Source organism: Haliaeetus albicilla, chromosome 11 (genome assembly GCF_947461875.1).
Source record: "Haliaeetus albicilla chromosome 11, bHalAlb1.1, whole genome shotgun sequence".
Classification (NCBI taxonomy): Eukaryota; Metazoa; Chordata; class Aves; order Accipitriformes; family Accipitridae; genus Haliaeetus; species Haliaeetus albicilla.
In genome coordinates this window covers 18,364,118-18,385,717 of record NC_091493.1, presented here as the reverse complement: position 1 = coordinate 18,385,717, position 21,600 = coordinate 18,364,118, and the positions used below count along the sequence as shown (strand labels likewise).

General features: G+C 40.7%; 2 protein-coding genes and 1 long non-coding RNA gene across 5 annotated transcripts in view; 1 reads left to right on the top strand and 2 right to left on the bottom strand.

The window, feature by feature from the left end:
• Window positions 1–3,521: 3,521 nt before the first annotated feature.
• Window positions 3,522–5,381, bottom strand: LOC138687721 (uncharacterized). Its single transcript, XR_011326850.1, has 2 exons — window positions 5,086–5,381; window positions 3,522–4,522 (listed from the first exon to the last, which is right to left on the bottom strand). It is a non-coding gene; the product is annotated as an uncharacterized lncRNA (long non-coding RNA).
• ANXA7 (annexin A7) lies at window positions 4,665–20,013 on the top strand. 3 transcript variants are annotated; one of them, XM_069796374.1, is made up of 13 exons: window positions 4,665–4,766; window positions 8,136–8,193; window positions 11,111–11,327; window positions 11,638–11,745; window positions 12,827–12,867; window positions 13,250–13,352; window positions 13,642–13,736; window positions 14,451–14,564; window positions 15,845–16,015; window positions 17,488–17,658; window positions 17,767–17,842; window positions 19,079–19,191; window positions 19,670–20,013. In XM_069796374.1, the coding sequence occupies exons 2-13, from the start codon at window positions 8,137–8,139 to the stop codon at window positions 19,790–19,792; spliced, it is 1,389 nt and encodes a 462-aa protein (XP_069652475.1). In that variant the 5' UTR covers window positions 4,665–4,766; window position 8,136; the 3' UTR covers window positions 19,793–20,013. The 3 variants fall into 3 exon arrangements, with proteins under 3 accessions (XP_069652475.1, XP_069652473.1, XP_069652474.1); XM_069796372.1 differs by having other exon boundaries at window positions 12,824–12,867; XM_069796373.1 differs by lacking the exon at window positions 4,665–4,766 and adding an exon at window positions 6,271–6,293 and having other exon boundaries at window positions 12,824–12,867.
• PPP3CB (protein phosphatase 3 catalytic subunit beta) overlaps window positions 16,767–21,600 on the bottom strand; it is a 50,599-nt gene continuing 45,765 nt past the window's right edge. Inside the window, exon 16 of the transcript XR_011326849.1 lies at window positions 16,767–17,136. The gene's annotated coding sequence lies outside the window, so the exon portion shown is untranslated. The remainder of the gene's footprint in view (window positions 17,137–21,600) is intronic.

Below are 21,600 nucleotides of genomic sequence, written 5' to 3'. Positions count from 1 at the left end.
TCAGTATACATAACAATACTCAGAACAGAGTTTACTGTTACAATTGATTCTCTTGTTCCCTTTTGGTATACTGTGTACTTAGAAAAGTTGGAGGAGTGTATAAAATCAGTCCACCTTGCTGCCTTGGACCCTTCTCAGACATGTGATCTCCATGAGCCTCAACAAAGGAACAGAGTTTCAGCAAAGCATCTCTTGGCAGTACAAAGAAGCAATGAAACCTTGTGTTTTTTTTAAGTGAGCATGGTGACCTTTGACAACCCACAGTTTAATTAGCATGCAGACATTACGCTTTGTTCTGACATCTTAGCGGAGTAAGACTGTGCTTGTTTGCATCTTTGAACAAGTGCACGTAAAACCCACAAGCACATGAAAGTACTCTGTGTTACTTATCAAAATCAATACTTGCAGGATGATCTACCTTTAACAGAAATGCCTTCTTAAAATTGGAGGAGGGCTGTTAATGCTCCAGTATTTCTTAACTGGTGACAGTCTCAGTAGTAGAAAGAAGGTGGTGTACCACAATGGAAACTGCAGATACCTGATAGCAATTAGTCTCCCTGTGCTCTGTTGTGCTGCAAGGCTTGCAGATGACATTTAGATGATTCTTCAAGAGATATCAGTGGATAAGCAGTACACAACAGTCAGGTTTCCTGTGACTGCTATCAGGTACTTAGGATCGATGCTGCATAGAACAGTTCTGGCAGTGGTGGTGACTAGGATTAGAGTAAGATCTAAGGGGAGTCATTGCAGACTGTATTTGTGTTGCTGTTAGTTTGCTGGTTAAGCTAAAAAACAATTGAAATTTTACATTCTAAATTCATGTGACTGAAGAAAAGCGTTAATACTACGCGTTTCTCTGGGTAGGGAAAGAAGTTCATGCTGCTAATTTGGTGTGTTTAACAGACACTTCATTGTTGCCATCTTCTCTGGTTCCCTGTGTCCACTAACGTTACCTTAGAAGGGGTTTCCTGAATCACAAGTTTAGTTCTTTCCCATCTTGACCAACCATATCTTAAATTCTATTTTAAATATAGCTAAATAACTCCTTTGTCCTTACTAAAGTTCTTATTTCATGCTCTTCCTGGTATTTATACATAATCTGTCATAAGTAGCCATCATACTGTAGCCTTCATTTTACCAAACATATTAAGCTTTATCTCCTTTCTTCTGATGCACTGTCTATGCTTTGATCACTTAGCTGCCCACTTAAAACTTAATTTTAGCCTTTCTTGAACTTGAGTTGGTAAAGACCATACCCATATCAGCATATAAGTCAATAAATATAAGAATATATTAATACTTTCCTGTTATAAATTCCTTCTTTGCTTCTTGGTATCCATCATGTAGTGTGATTGAGCACGCCAGTCTCTTGCCCTTGCTGTCATTTGCAGCTGAACTCCAATTTGCCAAGAAAATTATTAATTTAAATGCATGACCTGGCATTATGACACTTTTTAATTAAAAAAAAATCTAGATCCACATATTTCTCCTGGTTTGGATTATTCTCAGTATTGGTGACACCTCACAGTTTTGTCAGCAGGTATCATTAGCTTATTCCTAACTTTTATGCCCTACTCAGTTAAGAAAAAACTTGAAATTGATCCCAGACCAACTTAACAGAATTCTACAAATTCCCTTTTCAACATAGCCTTTCTTCTTTCTTACAAGTTCTTTATCCTTGCTCATGCTAATTCCTGTCATCTGTAGTTTAATTATGCGTTCCTGCCAAGCCTTCTGTGGATGTCCAAGTGGTTTATACTGAATTCCTCATTTAGAATGTATATTGTGTCAAATTGACCCAGTATGTCCAGTGACTGATCTTTGATAAACCATGCATTTGGTTGTAAGCCTTGAAAAGTGGAGATAAGACTAATTGGTCTATATTGTTGAGAATAACAAACTTTATTTGCTATCTGCAATTTGATACTTAAAAAAAAAATTCTCACTGCCAGAATTACAATTTCATTTGGTGATTATTTCCCTATACTGGGGTGAAGGTCACTAAGTTTGCCTTGTTAGTTGAGTCATTTAAATTTCTTGGCAGAATACTTAAGTCTGCTGCAAAGAGGAAGTAGTGTTTTGGTGTGTGATTTTGTGAACCTGTGGACATATGCCATCTGTATCTGAAATGCATGGGTTTAATCCTGAGGATTAAAAAGTTGGTAGTGAAAAATGTTGGACATGCTGCTCTTTTAAGCAGCCTAGCAGAACAGCCTGCTGTTCTCCTTCTGTGCTTTGAAGAAAGATGAAGCTTCTATTTTTAGTGTGGTTCCACTGAACAGACCTAGAGACACTGGTGGCAACTCCGTTTTAAGGTTTGCGTGAAATCTTGATGTTTGGACTACAGTGGGTGGAGCCCTAACATGACTCACTGGGTCGTGACTCTCAGAAGCTAACCAAACACATGGTTCTTCCTGAAATGAACAGAACTTACTCTGCTCCCTGTGCACACGGAAGGTTAACTCAACAGCTAACTATTTGCATTTTAATTACTGCAGTCACAAGGTCATGTAACAGGAAAAGTATTTTTAGTACATAATTTAGACTTGGATCACTGCAGTATCCTGTTGGTTTGTTGTACTTTGACCTATGGCTCAAAGCAGACCAGATCTTGTTGCTTATGACAAACTGTGGGAAAGTTTTGTTGGGTTTTGGTGGGTTTGGTTTTTTAATTTAACTATCTTGGCCAAAATAAAACATCAAAAGTAATGCTTCATATTATTTAAGTGGGAAATAATGTTCCAACCAGGATACATAGCACAGAGAAGCAGCAATGCTTTAGTGACCTATGTCACCAACAATAAACTACTCTGGAAAAAAAAAAGTTTTGTTTCAGCTCTATTGATAGCACTTAGCTAGCATGACTATGTAGTTGAGAGCTAAGACCCTCCAGACCAGAATTCTGTCTAGTATCATGTCTTAGCAGAAGATGCAAAGATATTACAAAAGAGAGGAGCAGGAGTTTATCTCCCAACTTCACTAAAGTTGAATTTTCTAATAGTGAGATTTTGCCTTGACTCTGCATGGGGTTTTAGCAGCTTTCCTAAATGTGCTGGCTCTAGCTTTAGTAACAAGCCAAAGGATTTCCTTAAATACAGGGAGTATAAATTAGATGACCACAATGGTTCCATTCCATGCTTTAAAAAAGTCATTCCAGATATTCTTGTTAACATATAAACATGCAACACATTTAACAGATTCTTCAGACATATGCCTTTTTGTTAAAATGTTTTCTAGTTCTTTTCCCACTTGTTTGTGAAAACAGATTGTTCCTTTCCCGAATAGCTCAAATCCAAACAGTCTACTAAATGGAAGAGATAAAGAATTGTGTATTTTATAAAGGTACTTGGTTCCCATGGAAACAGGGATTTAAATATATACCTGTCCTGAAAGAAATGTGCTTAACAGAGGTGAAATAAAGTAGACATACACTGGGAGTGTCAGCTGAAGAATGCTGTGAGGATTAAATTCTTAAAGCTGCTCTTGATGTGTTCTGGGCAAACAAGGGAGAACAAGCCCAATTTTGCTGAAGATAGGTCATTTATTGGATTCTTTACGTGGCTTTAGGTGCTTTTCATTTGAAGCAGGCAAGCATGGTAAATTATTACCCACCTATTTTCTGCTGCCTGCACTTAATGCTGTTTTATAGACAAATAGAACAGTGGCTGTTGTTTCATCTAGAGCTCAAGTGCTGCACCAGGTTACACGAAAAAAATGTTTGCGTTTTAATGGCCTCTGAACTGCTAGCATGTTTATCATTAAAAAAGTAGGAAGTTATTTTGAATAATCTCAAGTAACTGGTGCATAATATCATAGGTGGATCCTTCATAAATTGTATCTTGCTGGTCAGAATCTCTTATGAATAATTAACCACCAGGTAAAGGAAGGACTATGTATATGTAGCATCTGTTCCAAGTATAATATGAATAAACATTACAATAGGCAGAAACAAAACACTAAGTGCACATCCCACAATTGCATACAAATAACTATAGTTAAGGTTTCTTTCTAGAGAAAGGTATGTAGTAGTCAGGACAATCCTACCTTTATGCCCTCTTGGGACCTAGATCCTGATCTTGAGTAACTACATAAAAAGAAGCAACTCCTCCAGCTCCACTTACATCTTTTATATGCTTTGCCTGCTACACACTGTTCCGGTGGCCTAGACGACTTGGCTAACTACCTGCCAGCTACTGGATGATGATCTTGATCTAAAGACTCATGTGTTACTGGATAACAAGACTCGGTTTAGAGCTACATGCATTAGGGCTGAACTCCATTGCAGTGGTGCTGTAGGGAAACTGCAGTGTGGACTTCTCCCATCCTTTCTCAGGTAGGTGGCTAAGGACTCCCGTGGGGTAGCATCACCTGGCTCTTCCCGCGTTGAAAGCTTCCCCTGACACAGCTCCACTGGCAAGTCGCTGTGCGTTTCTGTGGCACTTGCGTCTTTGAACTTACCTCTCAGCCGTTTGGAAGGAGAATTGGGGATACTGCAGCTTTCCTTCAGCAAGACGGGGCAAACCTGCACAGATAGGAAAGGGGTCCCGGGTTAGCTGGGCGATCACCACCGGGAGCCGCTGCCGGCCCGCCCCGGCCCTGCGGGGACTCGGGCGCGGCGCCCCTGCCCGCGGGGTGTGGGGCCCGTGGGGCCGGGCCGGGGCGGGCTCGGTACCGGGGGCGGGGCGGGTGCCGCCCGGCCCCACAGCCTCCATTTTGCGGTGTAGCTGCGGGGAGAGACGCCGGCGGCTCCGCACGTTTCCCCTCAGGTGAGGCGGCTGGAGGGGGGAAGGGGAGGAGTCGGCCGGCCGTGACTCGCGCGCCCCTCGCCTCACACACCGCCTCCGGGGGCGGGGGACGGGGGACTCGGCCGCAGCCCGGCTGCGCCCTGCGGCACGGGCGTGCTGGGGCCCGGGTCAGGGCTCCTGGAGCCGCGGCCGCCCGCCAGCTCGGGGCTAGGCAGGTGTCCGGCCGAGGGAGGCGCCGGCCCGCCCCAGAGCGCCGCACCCCCCTGGCCGGGGGGCCTGTCTTCCCGAGGGAGCGGGGACGAGGTCCCGGTCGCCTCAGGAGAAGTAAGCGGAGTAGTACCTGCTTCCGCCCACAGCCGTGCCTGGCCGGAGGGCTCGCCGCGCCGGCCCGGGGCTGGCGGCTGAGGGAGCGGGAAGAGACCAGGGCGATCCGTGACCGCCCTTCCCGCCCCAAAGCGGAGGGAGGCGGTGGCTCGCCCAGCGGGCAGGACTAGCTCCGGGCGGGGCAGGGGACTGCGGCGGTCCCACCGGGGTCCTTTAAAGGCTCCGGGAGCGGGTGTGGTGCTGGCGGGGGCGTCCGCGGTGGGGGGCGCAGGTGTGCGCGGGGCGGGCCCGGCCCGGCCCGGGCGGTGCCTCCTCCTCCTCTTCCTTCGCTGCCCTGGCGTGTGGGGGGCTGGGCCTGGGGTCCCGTGGGGGCCGGGCCGGGCAGCGGCAGCAGAGCGGAGACTTCCCTGTTTTTACCTGCTGAACTCCTGGGCAACACGCCGAGTTTAGCACGTCCCCTGATGTTACACCGTCAGAGCTACGCCTGCCCTCCCCCCAAAAAGAGACAGCCCCCCTCAGACTGCGATTTCAGCCCTTAGAGGAGAACCGGCGGGAGCTGCCGCCCGCTGACTCACCCCCGGGCGGGCTGTGACCCGCCACCGGCAGGGCCTCGCCTCGTGCCCTGTCCGGGGTGGAAATTAAAATCTGACAGGAAAATCTGATGTTGTTCCGGTTATAAAAGCAGTATTATCAGAGCCTCTGTTCTGCTTGAGGATGCTTGCGCTTGAGATAAGTGAGACCATGTGCTATGGCAGCGGCAGTCCAATGTTTACCAAGTACTTAATATTGCGTAAGTGACTTAATTTATCTCCTGGAAAACATACCTACATACTGAAAGACGTTTCAGTAAATATTGCTGTCTGGTCATAGTAAGTTTTGAAGAGACTCTTCTAACTGGTGTCAGAAGCAAGTGTGAAATCCCAATTTACCATATACTGATCTAGTTATAAAAGGCCTGAAGTAATTGAAGCAGCGGTCCTTACTTGACCCTTTTATTACTCTTTTTTTTTTATTTTCAAATAAAAAAGAAAAAAAATCAGCTAGATCAAGCAAATGCAAAGAAAACATTTTTATTTTGTTTTTGTAATTCAGAAGAATGACAAATAGGAATCAAGGTCTTGTTAAGAGGGGGATGATTAAAGGAAATACCATGATTCCCAGTACCTGGCTCAAAAGAACTCACACTGCAAACTGACTCCCAGAAAAGGAACCGGTATCACAAAAGTAAGGAAAGTGTTAAACAATTTACCAGTGCACTGTAAGTCATAGGTTTACATGGGTGGTTAATTTGCTAATCAAAAATACGGCATAGCCTTGATGGCTTGTTTGCTTGAAAATAAGATGTTGGAAACTCACGCCTTAAAAAGCTTTTTTGCCAAAACGTGTTTGCTAGTAAATCAGAGACATAGTTGAAAGCTTAAATTCATTCTAAATTAAGTACCTTACCAATAAGTCTAAAATTTGGTATATTTTAATACGGTTAAAAGATTGTTGGGTCCCATTTATTGTACAAATTCAACTTTTTGCAGCTGTTGAAGCAGCTGAGTTGCCAGCTGTTGATTTTGCATCACAAAAAGCATAGTAAGTTGTACAGTGGAAATGATAACAGTGCACCTCAACAAGTTTTACAGGCTTTACAATACTGTCTTCTTAATGGTGTAACTTTAGTTGAATTACATTAAGCTGAAAACCTGAAGAAGTTTTTGTTCATTTTTTAATACTCAGTATTGCTGACACAATATTTTTCTGTAAGCAGAAAGAATGAAACTGAAATCAGAAGGAGGCATTGCTGGTCATATTGTTCCTGAAAGGAGTTACAATTAGTGTTGAAATCAGAAATACCAAAAGAAAAGTGCTGTTGAAATCCAAATTTAAAGTCCATTCAAGCAGCTGTCAGTAATTAATACTGTACAGGTACTGGTTTAAGGTGTTTCTTCTTAGGGAAATAAATAGCCATTAGCAGTGTTCATGATTAAAGCATAGATTTACAAATACACCTCATGTTGTTTTTCTCCCTTTGTTTATTTGGAAGTGATAATCCAAGTTTATCGGTGTGAGAATGCATAGCTGTGCTTCTCTGCAAGTTGTTTTTGGCTCTTATTTGAACTAACCTACACAAAGTTTTAAAGTTTTCCACATTAAGTCTCAGTTGTTTAATTCTATGACCTTAATGGTCATAGAATTGCCTTAGTGGTCCAACCCAGTAAGAATTCTGCTTTCAAATCCATTTGGTTTGTTCAGTGAATACCTAGAAATATGAATAATCATTCGCTGTACTGCATCCATTTTTGTATTTCCCATGTGTTTTGATCTGTGCAGCTAAGGCACATACTGTCTTAGAAACATGCTGTGAGTAACTCCTAGGCCCTGATCAGGGAATCTGGCTGGTTAGCATTAACATCATTTTTTTTCCTGCCATTAAATGTTTCGTAACCTGGCTAATGGCCTCAAAACTCCCTGCCCAACTGGTTCGCAGCATGGGGGATGATCTCTGTCCCATTCTGTTCCTATTCCCCAAGCCCCTCTATTAAAAATGGGACTAAACCAAACAGTTACTGACAGGAAACAGAAATCTTCTACACAAATGAGGTAATGCTGGGGGATTACATGTTTCTACCCTGTGAACAGAGAAGTGCAGGGTGATGGGAGACAGGTGCTTAGTGCAGTGCAGGACTGGGGCCCTGCTCTAGCCTGATCCTTCTGTTTCTGTTCTGACAAAGGGCTCAGCCCCCTCCTGCTGGCACCTCAAAGTGTATCCTGTATTTCAGAGTTCCTTTGGGAGGTTCAAGCCTTTACCATGCTTCAATGTCTATCTGACCCTAAATAAGAGTGGTAGTTAATTACAAAGTTGAAGATGCTTCCCTTCTGAATCCTGCTTGCTATGGTCATGTGTATGAAAAAAAGGAAAGGTTTTGTGGGATTAATAGCTTACAAGTGCTCCTGAGCAATTTTAAACCTACTGAACATACTGTTCCAAGTGATTTAATATGTAATTAGCAAGCAAATAACTACTACAAACTCATATATAGTCCCCTGACAGTGAAAATACCTTTTTTTTTTCCCCAGAATGTCATACCCAGGCTATCCCCCTTCTGGCGGCTACCCTGCTTTCCCTGGTTATCCTGTAAGTATGGTTCTTGAATATGCTGCATTCCTAATGTATTTATATTCTGTGAATATCCCTTCTTACTATGCTGTCTGTGTGTGTAAATAGTAGCTCTCAGTTCATATACAGTATTCTCTAGAGATTATGGTCTTTGTTTTCGTCTATATATCCCCAAGGATAACTTTACAGTTGTCTCGCAAGAATTGCAAGAAAGAAGTTTAAGACTTTTTTTTTTTTTTTAACGTTGCCTATTGTTCCAAAAAGGTTTTTGTTTGTTTGGTCTTGTTTTAGTTTATCTTTGTCTTGTGAGTTTCGGGGTTTTTTAATATAGCTAACTATCTCGGCAAATAATTTTTTAAAGTATCAGTAATTCTTACATAAATATGAGGGTCTTTACATACAGGGTCAGAGGTAATCTTTGAACCAGTCTCTGCCACAGTCTCTACCAAATATTCTGCATACTTGTATCCCAGGATTTACAGAGATGCTGAACAAACTTCAGTGGCCTTTAGGCTCAGGAAGAGCTTGGAATGCTTTACTCAAGTAGCCCAGCTTTCATACGACACCAAGTAAATATTTTTCTGAGGATAAAGGACACCGTATCTTGACTTTGACCCCCTATCCTTCAGCCGCAGGACTTTGTTCCACCTTCAGCTCATGACTGGGTGGACTAAAAATTCCAATGAAACTTAATGGAAGGCTGGAATGTATCAGGTGTGGCTGACATTGCAGTCTTTTTGATATGCCTGCATCATTTTTCAAAGCTAGATGCAACTGTGTGCTTTTATTAGTATGGCACTGATCATACTGTAATTGTGGGAATTTTATATGTTCTGTGTTTTATGTAGTACAGAACCAGATTTAAGCATGGAGCTCAGCCTGGATCTCATTAAGATACTGAAAACCTATAAATACATGCAATATATATAAATACATGCATATAAATACATGCAATAAATTGTCCGATTATTTTGGTTTACAGTTTATCCTTACTCCCTCTGAAACACTAAAGTCAGTCAAACTAAAGACAAACATGTTAGAAACCAGACTTTCTTAACTCCAGGATTTCTTTTCCCCCCTCAAGGTTCTGCTGAACCCTCATGATTGTAGCTGTAATTTATTTTTAACTACATCTCAAAATACTTTTTTTCTTAACTAGCATGTAAAATATAGCCAACTTCAATGGATTGATTTAAAAGACCATTTAGATTTGGTATCAATGATTCTAGGTTTCCTAGTCTCATTGATGATGCCCAAAGTGATAACCAGTGCAAAAAAATAATGTGAAATTATTTTCTTCTGCAATAGTGACAGTTATCTGAGCAGGGCTTTTGAGGATCCTAATTTTGGATTTGTGAATCTAAATTCCATTAAAATCTTTTTGTTGAGCCTGGCAGAGAAAGGTTAGACTGTACCGCTAGGGAAGAGAATATTACATAGCCTAGGCATAGTAATCCGGGGGTAGAAATCTTGGGGCAACCAAACCCGAGGAGAATGTTTGAGCTAGACTTCAATGCTTTGCAGCTTATTTCTGTTTTCTGGGCTCAAGAATGAGTGTGTACTGTATGTAATGTGTGACCTGTATTTCTAAAGCTAGTCAGTAAAGATAATTCCCAGCAAGTGAGTAATGAGTCCCTGCATTATGCTTTGTTATGAAGCTGATTTTAAATACCTGATTTTTAAGATCAAGTATATGACTTTTAAGATACAGGCTTTTCCCTTAGAGATCCTGGTCATTTGAGTAAATATTTCTAATATACGTTAATGCTAACAGCAACCTTTGTGGTATGATTGGTAAGTCACACATGTAGCAAAACAAAGGCATATAGATGTTTGACTTGTTCTTTTTATTTAAAACCTGTAATAGGTGTTCAGTCTGACTCAATGGTCCACACATAGTCATTGAATGTCCATGCTTTATAACATGGATTCCAAAGGAAATGGAAAAAAACCAACCCCACCTCTTGTAAGTTCTCACCATGTAACATTTGAAAATACTGGTTGTGCAAGAGAGGCAGAAGTTTCAAAGATACTAAGCTCTTAAAAGTCCTATAAAAACAGGAGGTGAGCATCTAATGATTCATAGAGAGCAAGCCTAGCTGAGCTCACCTCTCATTTATGCACGATAGAAGTAACAGCTTTCCAGTAAAGGACCAGGGGTTGTGGTGGTTGCCAAGTTGAATGTGGCTCAGGAGTGCATGTCCCCAGGGAGGAAGGCTAATGACATATGAGGCTTCAGCAAGAAGAGCGAAGCCAGCACGTCGAGGGGAATCATTATTCCTCTGTGCTCAGTGCTCACGAGGCAACATCTGGAATACCATGTCTATTTGTGGCCTTCCAGTACAACAGAGACATGGACAAACAGGAGCATGTCCAGGGAGGGCTGCTCGCTAAGGAAAGAAGGCTAAGAGGAGATCTGTTTGGTCTTTTGCTACGTAAGGAGGAGTGATAGAGACATTGGAGCCAGACTCTTATCAGAGGTACACAGTGAAAGGGCAGCTGGCAACAACCGCAGGTTGTCATTGTAATTTGATTTGAGGAAAACATTTTTCACCATGAGAGTGGTCAAACACTGGAACAGGGGCCCAGAGAGGCTGTGGATTCACTATTCCTTGGAGATACTGAAAACTTGACAAGGCCTTGTGTGACCTCATTTAATGCTGAAGCTGGCCCTGCTTTGAAGTGGATGGGATCAGAGGCTGTCCAGAGGTGCCTTCCACCCTGCAGCACTCTGATTCTGTCAACATGGGAGACACATCAGAAAACTCAACCAGGAGACCTCCATCCAGGCTTAGGAATTCTGCTGCAGCTGCTTCAAGTGCTGCATCTAATGATATAATTCACATCATTTTACACGTGGACATTTTGGTAGCTTGAGAGTTTTACTCTAATGTCCTGTTAGCAGGTATACAGACATCCCATTTTTGTGTTTCAGCCGACAGGACAAGAGTCTGTCTATCCACCAGCTGGTCAGTACTCCTATCCCGCAGTTCCTGGAGGATACCCTCCAGCGGGAGGAGGGACCTATCCTGCAGCACCACCAAGTGCTGGGTATCCAGGGACAGCAGGATATCCTGCCCCGGGGGGCTATCCTGCCCCTGGGAGCTACCCTGGAGCTCCCCAGGCTGGAGGAATGCCACCTTATCCTGGAGGTAAGATCCTTTGTTAGAGTGCCCCTTGGGAGTGATTTCTGGTGTAACCATTCCCTGTGCTTGGTAGATGTAGTAAAGAAAAGCAGCTTTCAGCGATCAGTTTAGGCAGCAGCATGTAGGCAGACAGCCAGATTGCTATCTAGCAGTAAATATCTGCATGCTGATGGCAGGGCTGGGACAGATTTGGGCCACTGCACAGACACAGAGAAATTAGTCTCTTGCATAGCTCTGCTCAATAACCTGGCTCATGTTGTATCAGAAGCCAAGTACAAAACATTATAGTGTGCTAAAGTTTTTCTTCTTCTCCTAGCTCCTACAGGCCCTGGGTTTGGTGTGCCTCCTGCTGGCCCTGGCTTTGGTGGCTATCCGCAGCCTCCTGCCCAAAGCTATGCTGGAGGTGGACCAGCACAAATTCCAGGTATGTCATATATAAGAAACTTTAAGCATCCAAGGTTAAACCAAGAGATCCCAGGATAGGTAGTAAGAATTTAAGCCCTTTGTTACTTCTAGCTGTTGAGGTTTGCATGCTGTACATCTCCTACCACCTTTCTTGACAAGACCACTGAAGGGCTGATGAGAACCATGTCTATAGGAACAAAAGAGATGGCTGTCACTGATTAATGGTCATGATGTAGTGGTTTAGGTGCTTATCCTTCTTCAAACTACAAGTATCTGATGAGACCTGCGAAATCCAGAGTCCACATTCAATAAGTCTCTAGCTGTTCTGTTAATCTCAAAGAAATGGATGAGTTTTTTCAGATCTGTGTGTTCATGGTGATCCTTGGCATAGTGGGGGAAGTGGAAAGGAGAATGCACACAATCGCTTAAAAATAGTGCAGTTTTGAAAGCTTTGAGCAGTCAGCTACCATCAAGATGATTTTTGTCCTGGAATGCGTCGGTTGTGTTTGCAAGAAATTCAGAGCAGCAACCCCCTTTTTTTACTGATTGCTTTGTTAACTCTAATAATAACTAAGTTGCTGTTAAAATGATAAAAACGGTACATCTATATTATGGATAAAATGCCAGTACAAAAAATGTAGTTGTAGCTTTGGTATTCACAGTGCTTTTGATCACAAAATGAGATTCCTTCAATTCTTTTTGCACCAATGAATTCTTAATATTTAACATTTACATGCTAGACATTTTGAAGTGTGTAATATGACTTTAAAATAACACAGGACACACATTCTTCATTTGCATGGGCTATCTTGGCTTTTGTCAAAGAGAGATCCTTCCAGTTCCCACAGCACCAGTAAATTCAGTATTTTTAGACTTGCCTTGCTAGCATATGTACCAGAATGTGTCTGTGATTGCTTCTTCCCATCATTCCCAAGGGGAAGAAGTTCAGTTACTGATCATGCTAGGTATCATTACTTAGGAAACATGGTTTGTGCAGTGGTAGATCTGTCGATGGCTTTATTTTCAGATTAGATAGCATTTACATAATAAGAGGACCTAACTAATTCCTTTTATCTTGTTCTTTAATTTATTTTCAGTAGGATATCCTGGTGGACAGGCACCATCACCAATGCCTGGTCTGGTATGTGTTGTATCCTCTTCTATAATGAATCTTATGTGGCTTCTGTAGTTTTAATGTTTTTACAAGTGGTTTCCAACAATTGCTGGAGTGTAGCAAGAGTTCCCAGCTACACTCAGTACAACCCGAACAAAATCATAACCCTATATCTGTGTGTACTTGCTCGTCAAGTAGATCTTTATCTATACAATTGCGTAAAAGTATCACTTTGGCATTGGTGGGCCAAAGCTGTTCAACACAACTAAACGTCGCCCTGATTCTGTGTTAGAGGAAAAAATAGGGAACTAATGGGCAACACTTTCTGAAGTACTGATTCCAAAGCTGTGATTTTAATCTGAATTTGTATTGTGCAGGACAGCTAGTTACATGTGACTCTTATTTTCAGCCTGCAGCAATGGTTCAGTTTACCCAGGGCACAATTCAAGCTACTCCAAACTTTGATGCTAGAAGGGATGCAGAAATTCTACGCAAAGCTATGAAGGGGTTTGGTAAGTAAACAATAGAAGCTTAAATTTCTATTGAGCTAACTTCTTAATGCCATTTTGTCCTTTTCTTCAATTTTCATTTAACCATACATTTTTTTCTCCCCAAGCTTTTCAGAAGTCACACTTTCAAAATGACTTGGGCAATGTAGTAGACAAAGTTATATAGAAAATTTGGTAGATTTAAATGGTAGTCTTTTATTATGTATCTATGCCCAAATGCAAGATTATAAAATGCATAGTCTTGGAGGGATTATTATGAGTTCTTACATGAAATTGCCCTTCTGTTTCCAAGGAACTGATGAGCAGGCTATCATAAATGTTGTTGCTAACCGCTCCAATGATCAAAGGCAAAAAATCAAGGCAGCTTTCAAGACTATGTATGGCAAGGTATGTTCACTAGTTCTTTGAATCAGTAAACAAAATCAAACTTTCAGCTGCTGCTTTAACTGCCTGATTGCATTTTATTCCTGGGGAGTGGTTTGGGCATTTAAAAAATGCACTTCCTTTGGTTATACTCCCTGTGTACCAGGGGACATCTGGTATTTAACACAGTGTTGTCCTGATACCTGGCAGAAGCAGGGGTGGAGGAAGCTTGGGGGCTGGCTCTGTCCCTGTCCAAACAAGAAGCTTCTCTGCTTTTGTAATGCTTGATAGATAGAAAATAATCAAGCTTAAACTGTCCTTGTATTAGTGTCTGAAACTACTGAGTTTTTTATGCACACAAACCAGCACTGAAATCTGTTTTTTCATAAGAAACAAACTGAGAAACTGGTTGAGGATTGGTTAGTCATTAAAAGCCTGAGATAATTTAATTTCTTCCCTCTGTCATTTTTGCAACTTGAAGTGAAATTTTATAGTTGTAGCATTTTTCAGGACCTGACTAGGTCCTAACTGGTGAGGAGATAATGGAGAAGAGCTGAGCTGTCAAAGTTTCGGATAAAGTTCTTTATAAGAAATAAACCAAAGCTTTACAGGAAAAACAGCACAAAGGTAGAAATCAGTCACAAAAGTAAGTTCTGGTTTGAAATTATTTTTTTTTTTAGTATATAATCTACATGGCTGACACTCTCCAAAGCCCTTTTTGTGTTTATAATTGAACAGGATTTAATTAAAGATCTGAAGTCTGAGTTAAGTGGAAATGTGGAAGAATTGATTCTAGCCCTCTTTATGCCTAGCACCTACTACGATGCCTGGAGTTTACGTCATGCAATGAAGGTATGGTATTCCTGTGAATGAAATAGTTTAAAACCATCTTAAAATGCTCATCTACGAAAAGAGAATACCTGATCCCTGCATTGTTGAAAAATCCTGTAGTGGCAAACAAATTTCAGGACTGTGGGGCTTAAAATTCTTTCCTGCTGCGTCCCCCAGTTCCAGCCACTTTCTGCAGGATTAGCCAATTCAGAGCTGCTGTCCATCCAGCAGAGGATGAAATGCTGCAGGGCAGAACATTGTTCTCTGCCACTTGGTTATAATTTTTGCTAGAACATAGAAAGGGCCAGGGTGCCATTAAAACTGTAACCACTGTTTAAATTGAAGGTATGTACCTCTCCTTACTATGAACACATCATTGTTACTGGAAGATATTTTTGGATTATCCCTTTTTTTTTTTTCAAAAGGCCAACAATGAAAAAATATTTTCTTAAATTCAGATGATGCGTGTATCTGTTCAAGTATTAAGACTGCATCAGAGATTAGGTGAGCTAGTCGCTTTAAACTTTTAACTCGGGTAAACTGGTACATCCAGTTTACCACAATTTCTTGCTGGTTTGAGCTGCAGCAGCTAGCATGTGGCCGATACTGGAAATGCTGAATGTATGAATGCAGACCTTCTAAAGAACATGGAGCTTAAATGAAGATCTGGCTCTAGTGGAGGCAATAGCCACTCTTGACCATTTAAAAAAATTTATAATACAACAATACCTACAAGTCTCACACAGATCCACTCCCATCTAATCCTTGCCTGAATAGAGATGACCATGCCAGTAAGATCTCACTGTACACAGAACTCCCAGTTAATTTTCATTCCGGGGAGAGGGAAGCATCTATGGAAAGTTCCTGCTGGTGCTCCATGTTGAGGAAGCAGTCAAATTTGGAATAGGGAACACACTTGTACGCTGACCAAAACAGAATTTATGTGTGAATCTTTGGCTTTAATGATTATCATAAGGCTCTACCTTCCTCCAGGATGTTTCCAGATTAAACCAAAGAATTTCCTTCCTAAACCATTTTCCAGTTAACTTTGGCTGATGTCACTGTTGTGGATGTATAGTTTTGGGGTATTTTTTTGAACCTGTGCAGAACTGAATGTTTGAGGAGTCTTCATTCCATTTTAAGTATACAGAAGACTTGGTGCTTTCACACTGCAAGGATACTGTTCTTACACTGTAAATTGTATTAAGTTTTGAAATAACAGATGACTGCTTAATTTCTCAGTTGAAGAAAAGTGAATACATAGTGCTTCATAGTTACACCCTCTTTTCCTCTGCCTACAGGGAGCAGGCACTCAGGAGAGAGTGCTGATTGAGATCCTTTGCACAAGGACAAACCAGGAAATAAGAGAAATAGTGAACTGCTATAAATCAGAATTTGGAAGGGACATCGAACAAGACATCAGAGCAGACACTTCAGGACACTTTGAACGATTACTTATATCTATGTGCCAAGTGAGCTTTAATTTTATTTTTTTGGTAAGATAATGATGTACAGTCTGACTTCGATGCATGTAGTCATAATGGCTCCGTAAATAAATTGCATGTGTATGCTTAGCAACAGCCAGGTTTTTAAGAAATTAGCCCTGGGCCATTAATTTATTCCCTAATGACAAGATATGACCCTCCTCAAGGAAGAGATACTTCTTATCTACAAATCTGTGATGAATTATGTGACCTAATTTAGCACCCTGTATTCATCTCAGAGAATTTATGTGTAAATACTTTATTGTGCAGATGCGATCAAATGGTACTATAAAGCAGTGCTCCACACTGCTGTTGAAGCAAGATGCTTTTTATTTTTTGCATACATTAACAAAATAACTTGGGTGAATCTGATTAGGATAACCTTTATGGTATGTAGAATACCTGTGAGAATCCCTATGAACAAGCTAAGAAGCACTGCAGGGCAAAACTTGCCTCCCAACTTACACCATACTCCCTTCACATCACCAGAATTAGGGAGGTGCTACTATTGAACTCAGGTGAACACTGGAGCTTGCTTACTGCATATAATTTATTAGGGCTCTTTTTGCTTTGAAGAATAGTAACTTGCAGTGAGTCATCCATGTTTAGGAAAAAATACATACTAATGCAACTTCCCACATTTTTCTGATCAATGACACTTCTGTATCTCATTTGCTTCTACCTTTGTGAGAGTTCAGCTATTTGGCTTAAAAAGTCAAAATTCAAAAGAAAGCAAACCTTGAGAAGCTCATGCTGCTAATTTTTATTTTGATAAATCCAGTACTTTACAGTAATTGACAACCACATCATTTAAATATTATATTAACCACTACAGATACAACAGTATTTGAGAGCATGTATTCAGCCTACTCAGCCAGTATATTTAGCAGTATCCATCCATGCACTGGGCAGCAAAAAAAACCAACCCTAAGCACATAAAGTGTCATATAAGCCCTACTGACATATTACAACTATAGTAAGTGCCTTCTGGAGAGATTCTTACTTGGAATCAGCAAATTCTAAGTAAAATAGAAGACCTGAGATGCTTCAGGTGTACATATTCAGTAAGGTAATTCATTAGTTTGGGAAGATTCTTTGCCACTTGAAGCCTAGAAACAAACAAATCAAGAGAAAACTTACATTATTAAGTAAAATAAAGAATTAAGTACAATACTTACTTAATTAGAACTATGAGATGGTATGTAGGGGTGGAATTATCTAAGTCAGTGTATCTACAGTTTAAAGCATACCCTACAGATAGGGTTCTGGGCCACTTATTTGTTGCCTACAAGAAATACTAAACCAAAGAGTAGTTTTAAAGTGATGTACTGTATTTCAAACTGGTATTACTCTTTCTGCTTCAAGCTTTGAAGATACACGCTTGGGGTCTACAATGCAAGCAATTACAGCATAGCCTTCTCTGTGTAATTTCATTTGACATCTGTTGTCTTTGCTTTTAGGGTAATCGGGATGAGAATCAAACTGTGGATTATCAAAAAGCTCAAGAAGATGCTCAGCGTCTGTACCAAGCAGGCGAAGGAAAACTTGGGACTGATGAATCTTGCTTTAATATGGTTCTGGCAAGCAGAAGTTTTCCCCAACTGAAAGCAACAGTTGAGGCATACTCCAGGGTAGGAGTTCTTCACTGATTTCAAACGAGCTTGGTCAGCGTATTTTAAATTAAGGTTCCAGTTGTTACTGCATTTCATTATCCACATATTAATCTCATTTATTTGTAGATTGCTAATCGTGATTTATTAAGCAGCATTGACCGAGAATTTTCTGGAAACGTGGAACGTGGTTTGAAGACTATTGGTAAGTGATACGTTCTTCCCTCCCCTTATCCCGTAGGAATTAAACCTTGTAAATGTAATTGAAGAAGAATCCAGTTCGATGCTGGCCACATGGCAGACGAACACACTTTCTGAGACTCTGCTAGCACAAAAGTAACTTCAATTATTCAAATTATGCACTTTACACTTAACGAGAGAAAATAAGCATCCACCATGAAGAAGTCAGTTTGAAAGAAGAAAAGGCTACACAGGAACCTACTTATCACTCTTCTGGGAAGGCAGGCAACTACACAGAAACAAGGGTCACTTGTTAGCGCTTGTAGTTGTGTTTTTCAGAGCTCTGCAAAATGATGTGAGTACCAGGGTAACAGAGCTGTGACTCTGGTTGTGTGGCACCTCAGCAGAGACAGCTGAACCACTCCCACACATGATCTCAGAACCAACATGAAACTACTTTAGGCACAGTTCCCTTTCCACTCCTCTTCCCTACCACCACCTACTCCCCAAAAGCTCAGCATTTGTTAAGCAAAACTTCAGCAAAATAGAAGACCCGTTTTGAATTCACCTTTTCCTGCTGGTTTACTGTAGTAAAGCAGTTAAAATTTAGCACAATTTGCTGGCAGTGAAAATCAGTATGACTTACTAGAAATAGTATATCTGCAGACACCAGTCCTACCAGTGCTTTCCAAAATGACAGCATTTCTGTAGCCAGAACGGATAAGCAAAAACTTACCAGATTATATTCTGCTAAAGAGTTTTATAGGAAAAATTCAGCTCTACGAATCATGTAAGAGAATAAAGGCTCATCTCTGAGAGTGAACAATCTAACTGAAACAAGATCCATTCTGTAACTACTACAGTGAGAACTCTTTACAGTTGTACTTTTTTTTGTACTTTTAGTGAAATTCTAAGCAATGCAACATGAGTAAAATACCTTGTATCCTAGTACCACCTATCCAAGGAGAATAACTGTTTTTAAATTACCTATTTGAGAATTAAGGTTTCAGCCAGCTTTCAGAAGCACTTCCAGAGGAGTTAACTGTTAATAACCATAACTTTTCTTGTGAAGGAATAACTCATTTGGTCAGCTTGAAACTAAACTCAGGTCTATAAAACAGTTCCTGTCATCCACAGTAACTGGATCTTCACCAATACCTACCTCTAGCTGTCTACAGCAAGAATGCAGAGTTGGTCCTGCCAGGTATCGCTATACAGCATACAATACTAGAACTAATCCTAAAAATATACTTTATTGCAGTGCAGTGTGCTTTAAATCGCCCAGCCTTTTTTGCAGAAAGACTTTATTATTCTATGAAAGGAGCTGGCACAGATGATTCTACCCTCATCAGAATTATAGTCACTCGCAGTGAGGTAAGAAACATTCTCCTCTGTAAATGTCACATGTAGTGGAAAGCTATTCACGTAGTCCTTCATTGCAATACATGATTTCCACAGCTATGGAAGCTTTTATTTGTATTAAAGCCAGATTTTATATAGTAACTTAATTATGTCTGGCTAGATAGCAATACTGCTTTTCTTCCTTCTTAACTGTGGTTGCCTGTCCATGTAGCAGATAAGCACCTCAAGTTCAAAGCTTCAGCAGTTAAGAATCAGGATAGTAGCCCTAACGAAGCAAGAAGCAACCGCTAGCCTCTCTGCTTTGGGAGCTGCTCCTGTCCTTAGAGGGACCAGCTGGCTTGTAAGACCTGCAGAGTTAATCAGTTGCACATTTCACCCTTGGCATGTGTTTTCTAGACCATGAGGGCGGAGATGTGGGGTGACTGACCATCTAGGACTTAAAATCACACACTGTTTCAAGTTTTGTGCCTTTTTCTTTTTCTTTGCATAGATTGACCTTGTGCAAATTAAACAGATGTTCACACAAATGTATCAGAAGACGTTGGCTACAATGATAGCAAGTGATACAAGTGGTGATTACCGGAGTTTGCTGCTGGCAATTGTTGGTCAATAGAAAAGGATTATCGGTTTTTTTTCTTTTTTAAAACCAACTGAAGGACATGTAACATGCTTTATGCAGTCACTGACTCTCCTTGCGTGTAAAAGAATAATTTTAAACTGTATAATCAAATATGCCTTCTTGATGATTCAATAAGCTTGCTGCACTTACAACTGCCTTAATTTACAGCACGTAATATTCTTTATTGTATAATAAAAGATGTATCTTGTCTATTAGCCCTAAGCCTTAGTCCTTTTTACCCAGACAAAACCACCTCCCCTCTGCCAGACTCCCACATGATTAAACTGTTTGTCTCAGCTGAATCTCCAGCACTCAACTTTCTTGAAATACCTAAACTTAACTGCTGAGCTAACTGTAGATGACAAAAAAAGCTTGAGGCTGTGATGTGAAGCATTTTACACCCCCCCTCTTTAATGTCTTTCCATCGGAATGTTGAAAAACATGCAAGTGCTCAGTTTAAGTCACGTTACACTGACAGTTTAAGGACCTTGGCAGAATCTGACTGTACCCCCCCTATTTAATGTCTTAAATGAGTTACTATTAGTGGTTAGTTACCATTATGCTTAGGGCAGCAATGGAAAGGAGGAATCATCTCAGATCTAATTTTGAAGTATCTCCTTGTAAAGAAGTGGGTTATACAGCAAATGACTGAGCAATGACAAAAGCCAGTATCTAAATGCTAACACTACAGAACAGGTGTAAATCCAAACTGAAAGCAATTGTGACCTCAACAATATAAATGACTATGTGGATGTTTTCAAAGGATTTGAAAAGAACAGCTTTGAATAGCACATGTTTTTTTAGAAAGCCACAGTGAATCTGTCCCCCAGCCACAAACGTAACAGAAGCTTCAAGTCCAGCAGCTAGCAATGTGGTTCCTAACATTTCTAAGCAACACTTTATCAAATCACAATTGTGTTATAGGACATCCTCATACAAATAGCAAAACCCTATTTCTATTATCCCTCAAACAAAAATAGCTAGGGCTGGTAGAGTTCATTCTAATACAGCAAACCTTTCACTCTTACACAGCACGTACGTAAAGGTTCTTACAAAACAATAATAGATACCAAGTCTACCAAGCATTTCACTTGTCAACCTAAATCTGACTTTAAACTATAAACTTTTTCTCACATTAAACTCAGAAATACAAACCGGTTTAAAATTCCTGGGTCAGATTAAAACTAAATATTCCAAATGTGAACAATAGATAGAATTTGATTTGGGGAGACTAAAAGACATTCCACTCTGCATTACATTGGTCACCCTTGGTGCAGGTATCCACTGTGATATACACAGCTGTCAGCAGCTCTCCCAGCTTGACCCAAGATTCTCATAAGCTTTGGATCTTGTTTCTTTGCTCTTGAGCAAACTTCCTTACAAGTGAAGAAGCTTACCATTTAATAATTAAAGCATATTAGTGCATCTACATTGTTTTGTGTGACTAAAAAATCTTCACCACTTCACTTGTCATTCAAAGCAGAATGTTGACTAAGTCTTGCTTGTATATCCTACTACTATGAGAAAATGACCAGATGAATAGGGTTCTATGTCCTAGTGATATTCACCTGTTTCACAGCAAAAAGTTATTTTCATTACATTCTAGTAACAAAGATACCTGTCATTGAATGGGTAACACAAATTGAATGATTGATAATGAAACTGTAACAAAAAGTAGGCAAGGAAAGAATGAACAGATACTGTCTATCCTGCATCTAAAAAGCCTAATTTTTATATGTAACTAATACAATGCTGTTTCTAGACTGTTAGAAAACAGAAAGCTGTTTATGAGACTGTTCCTC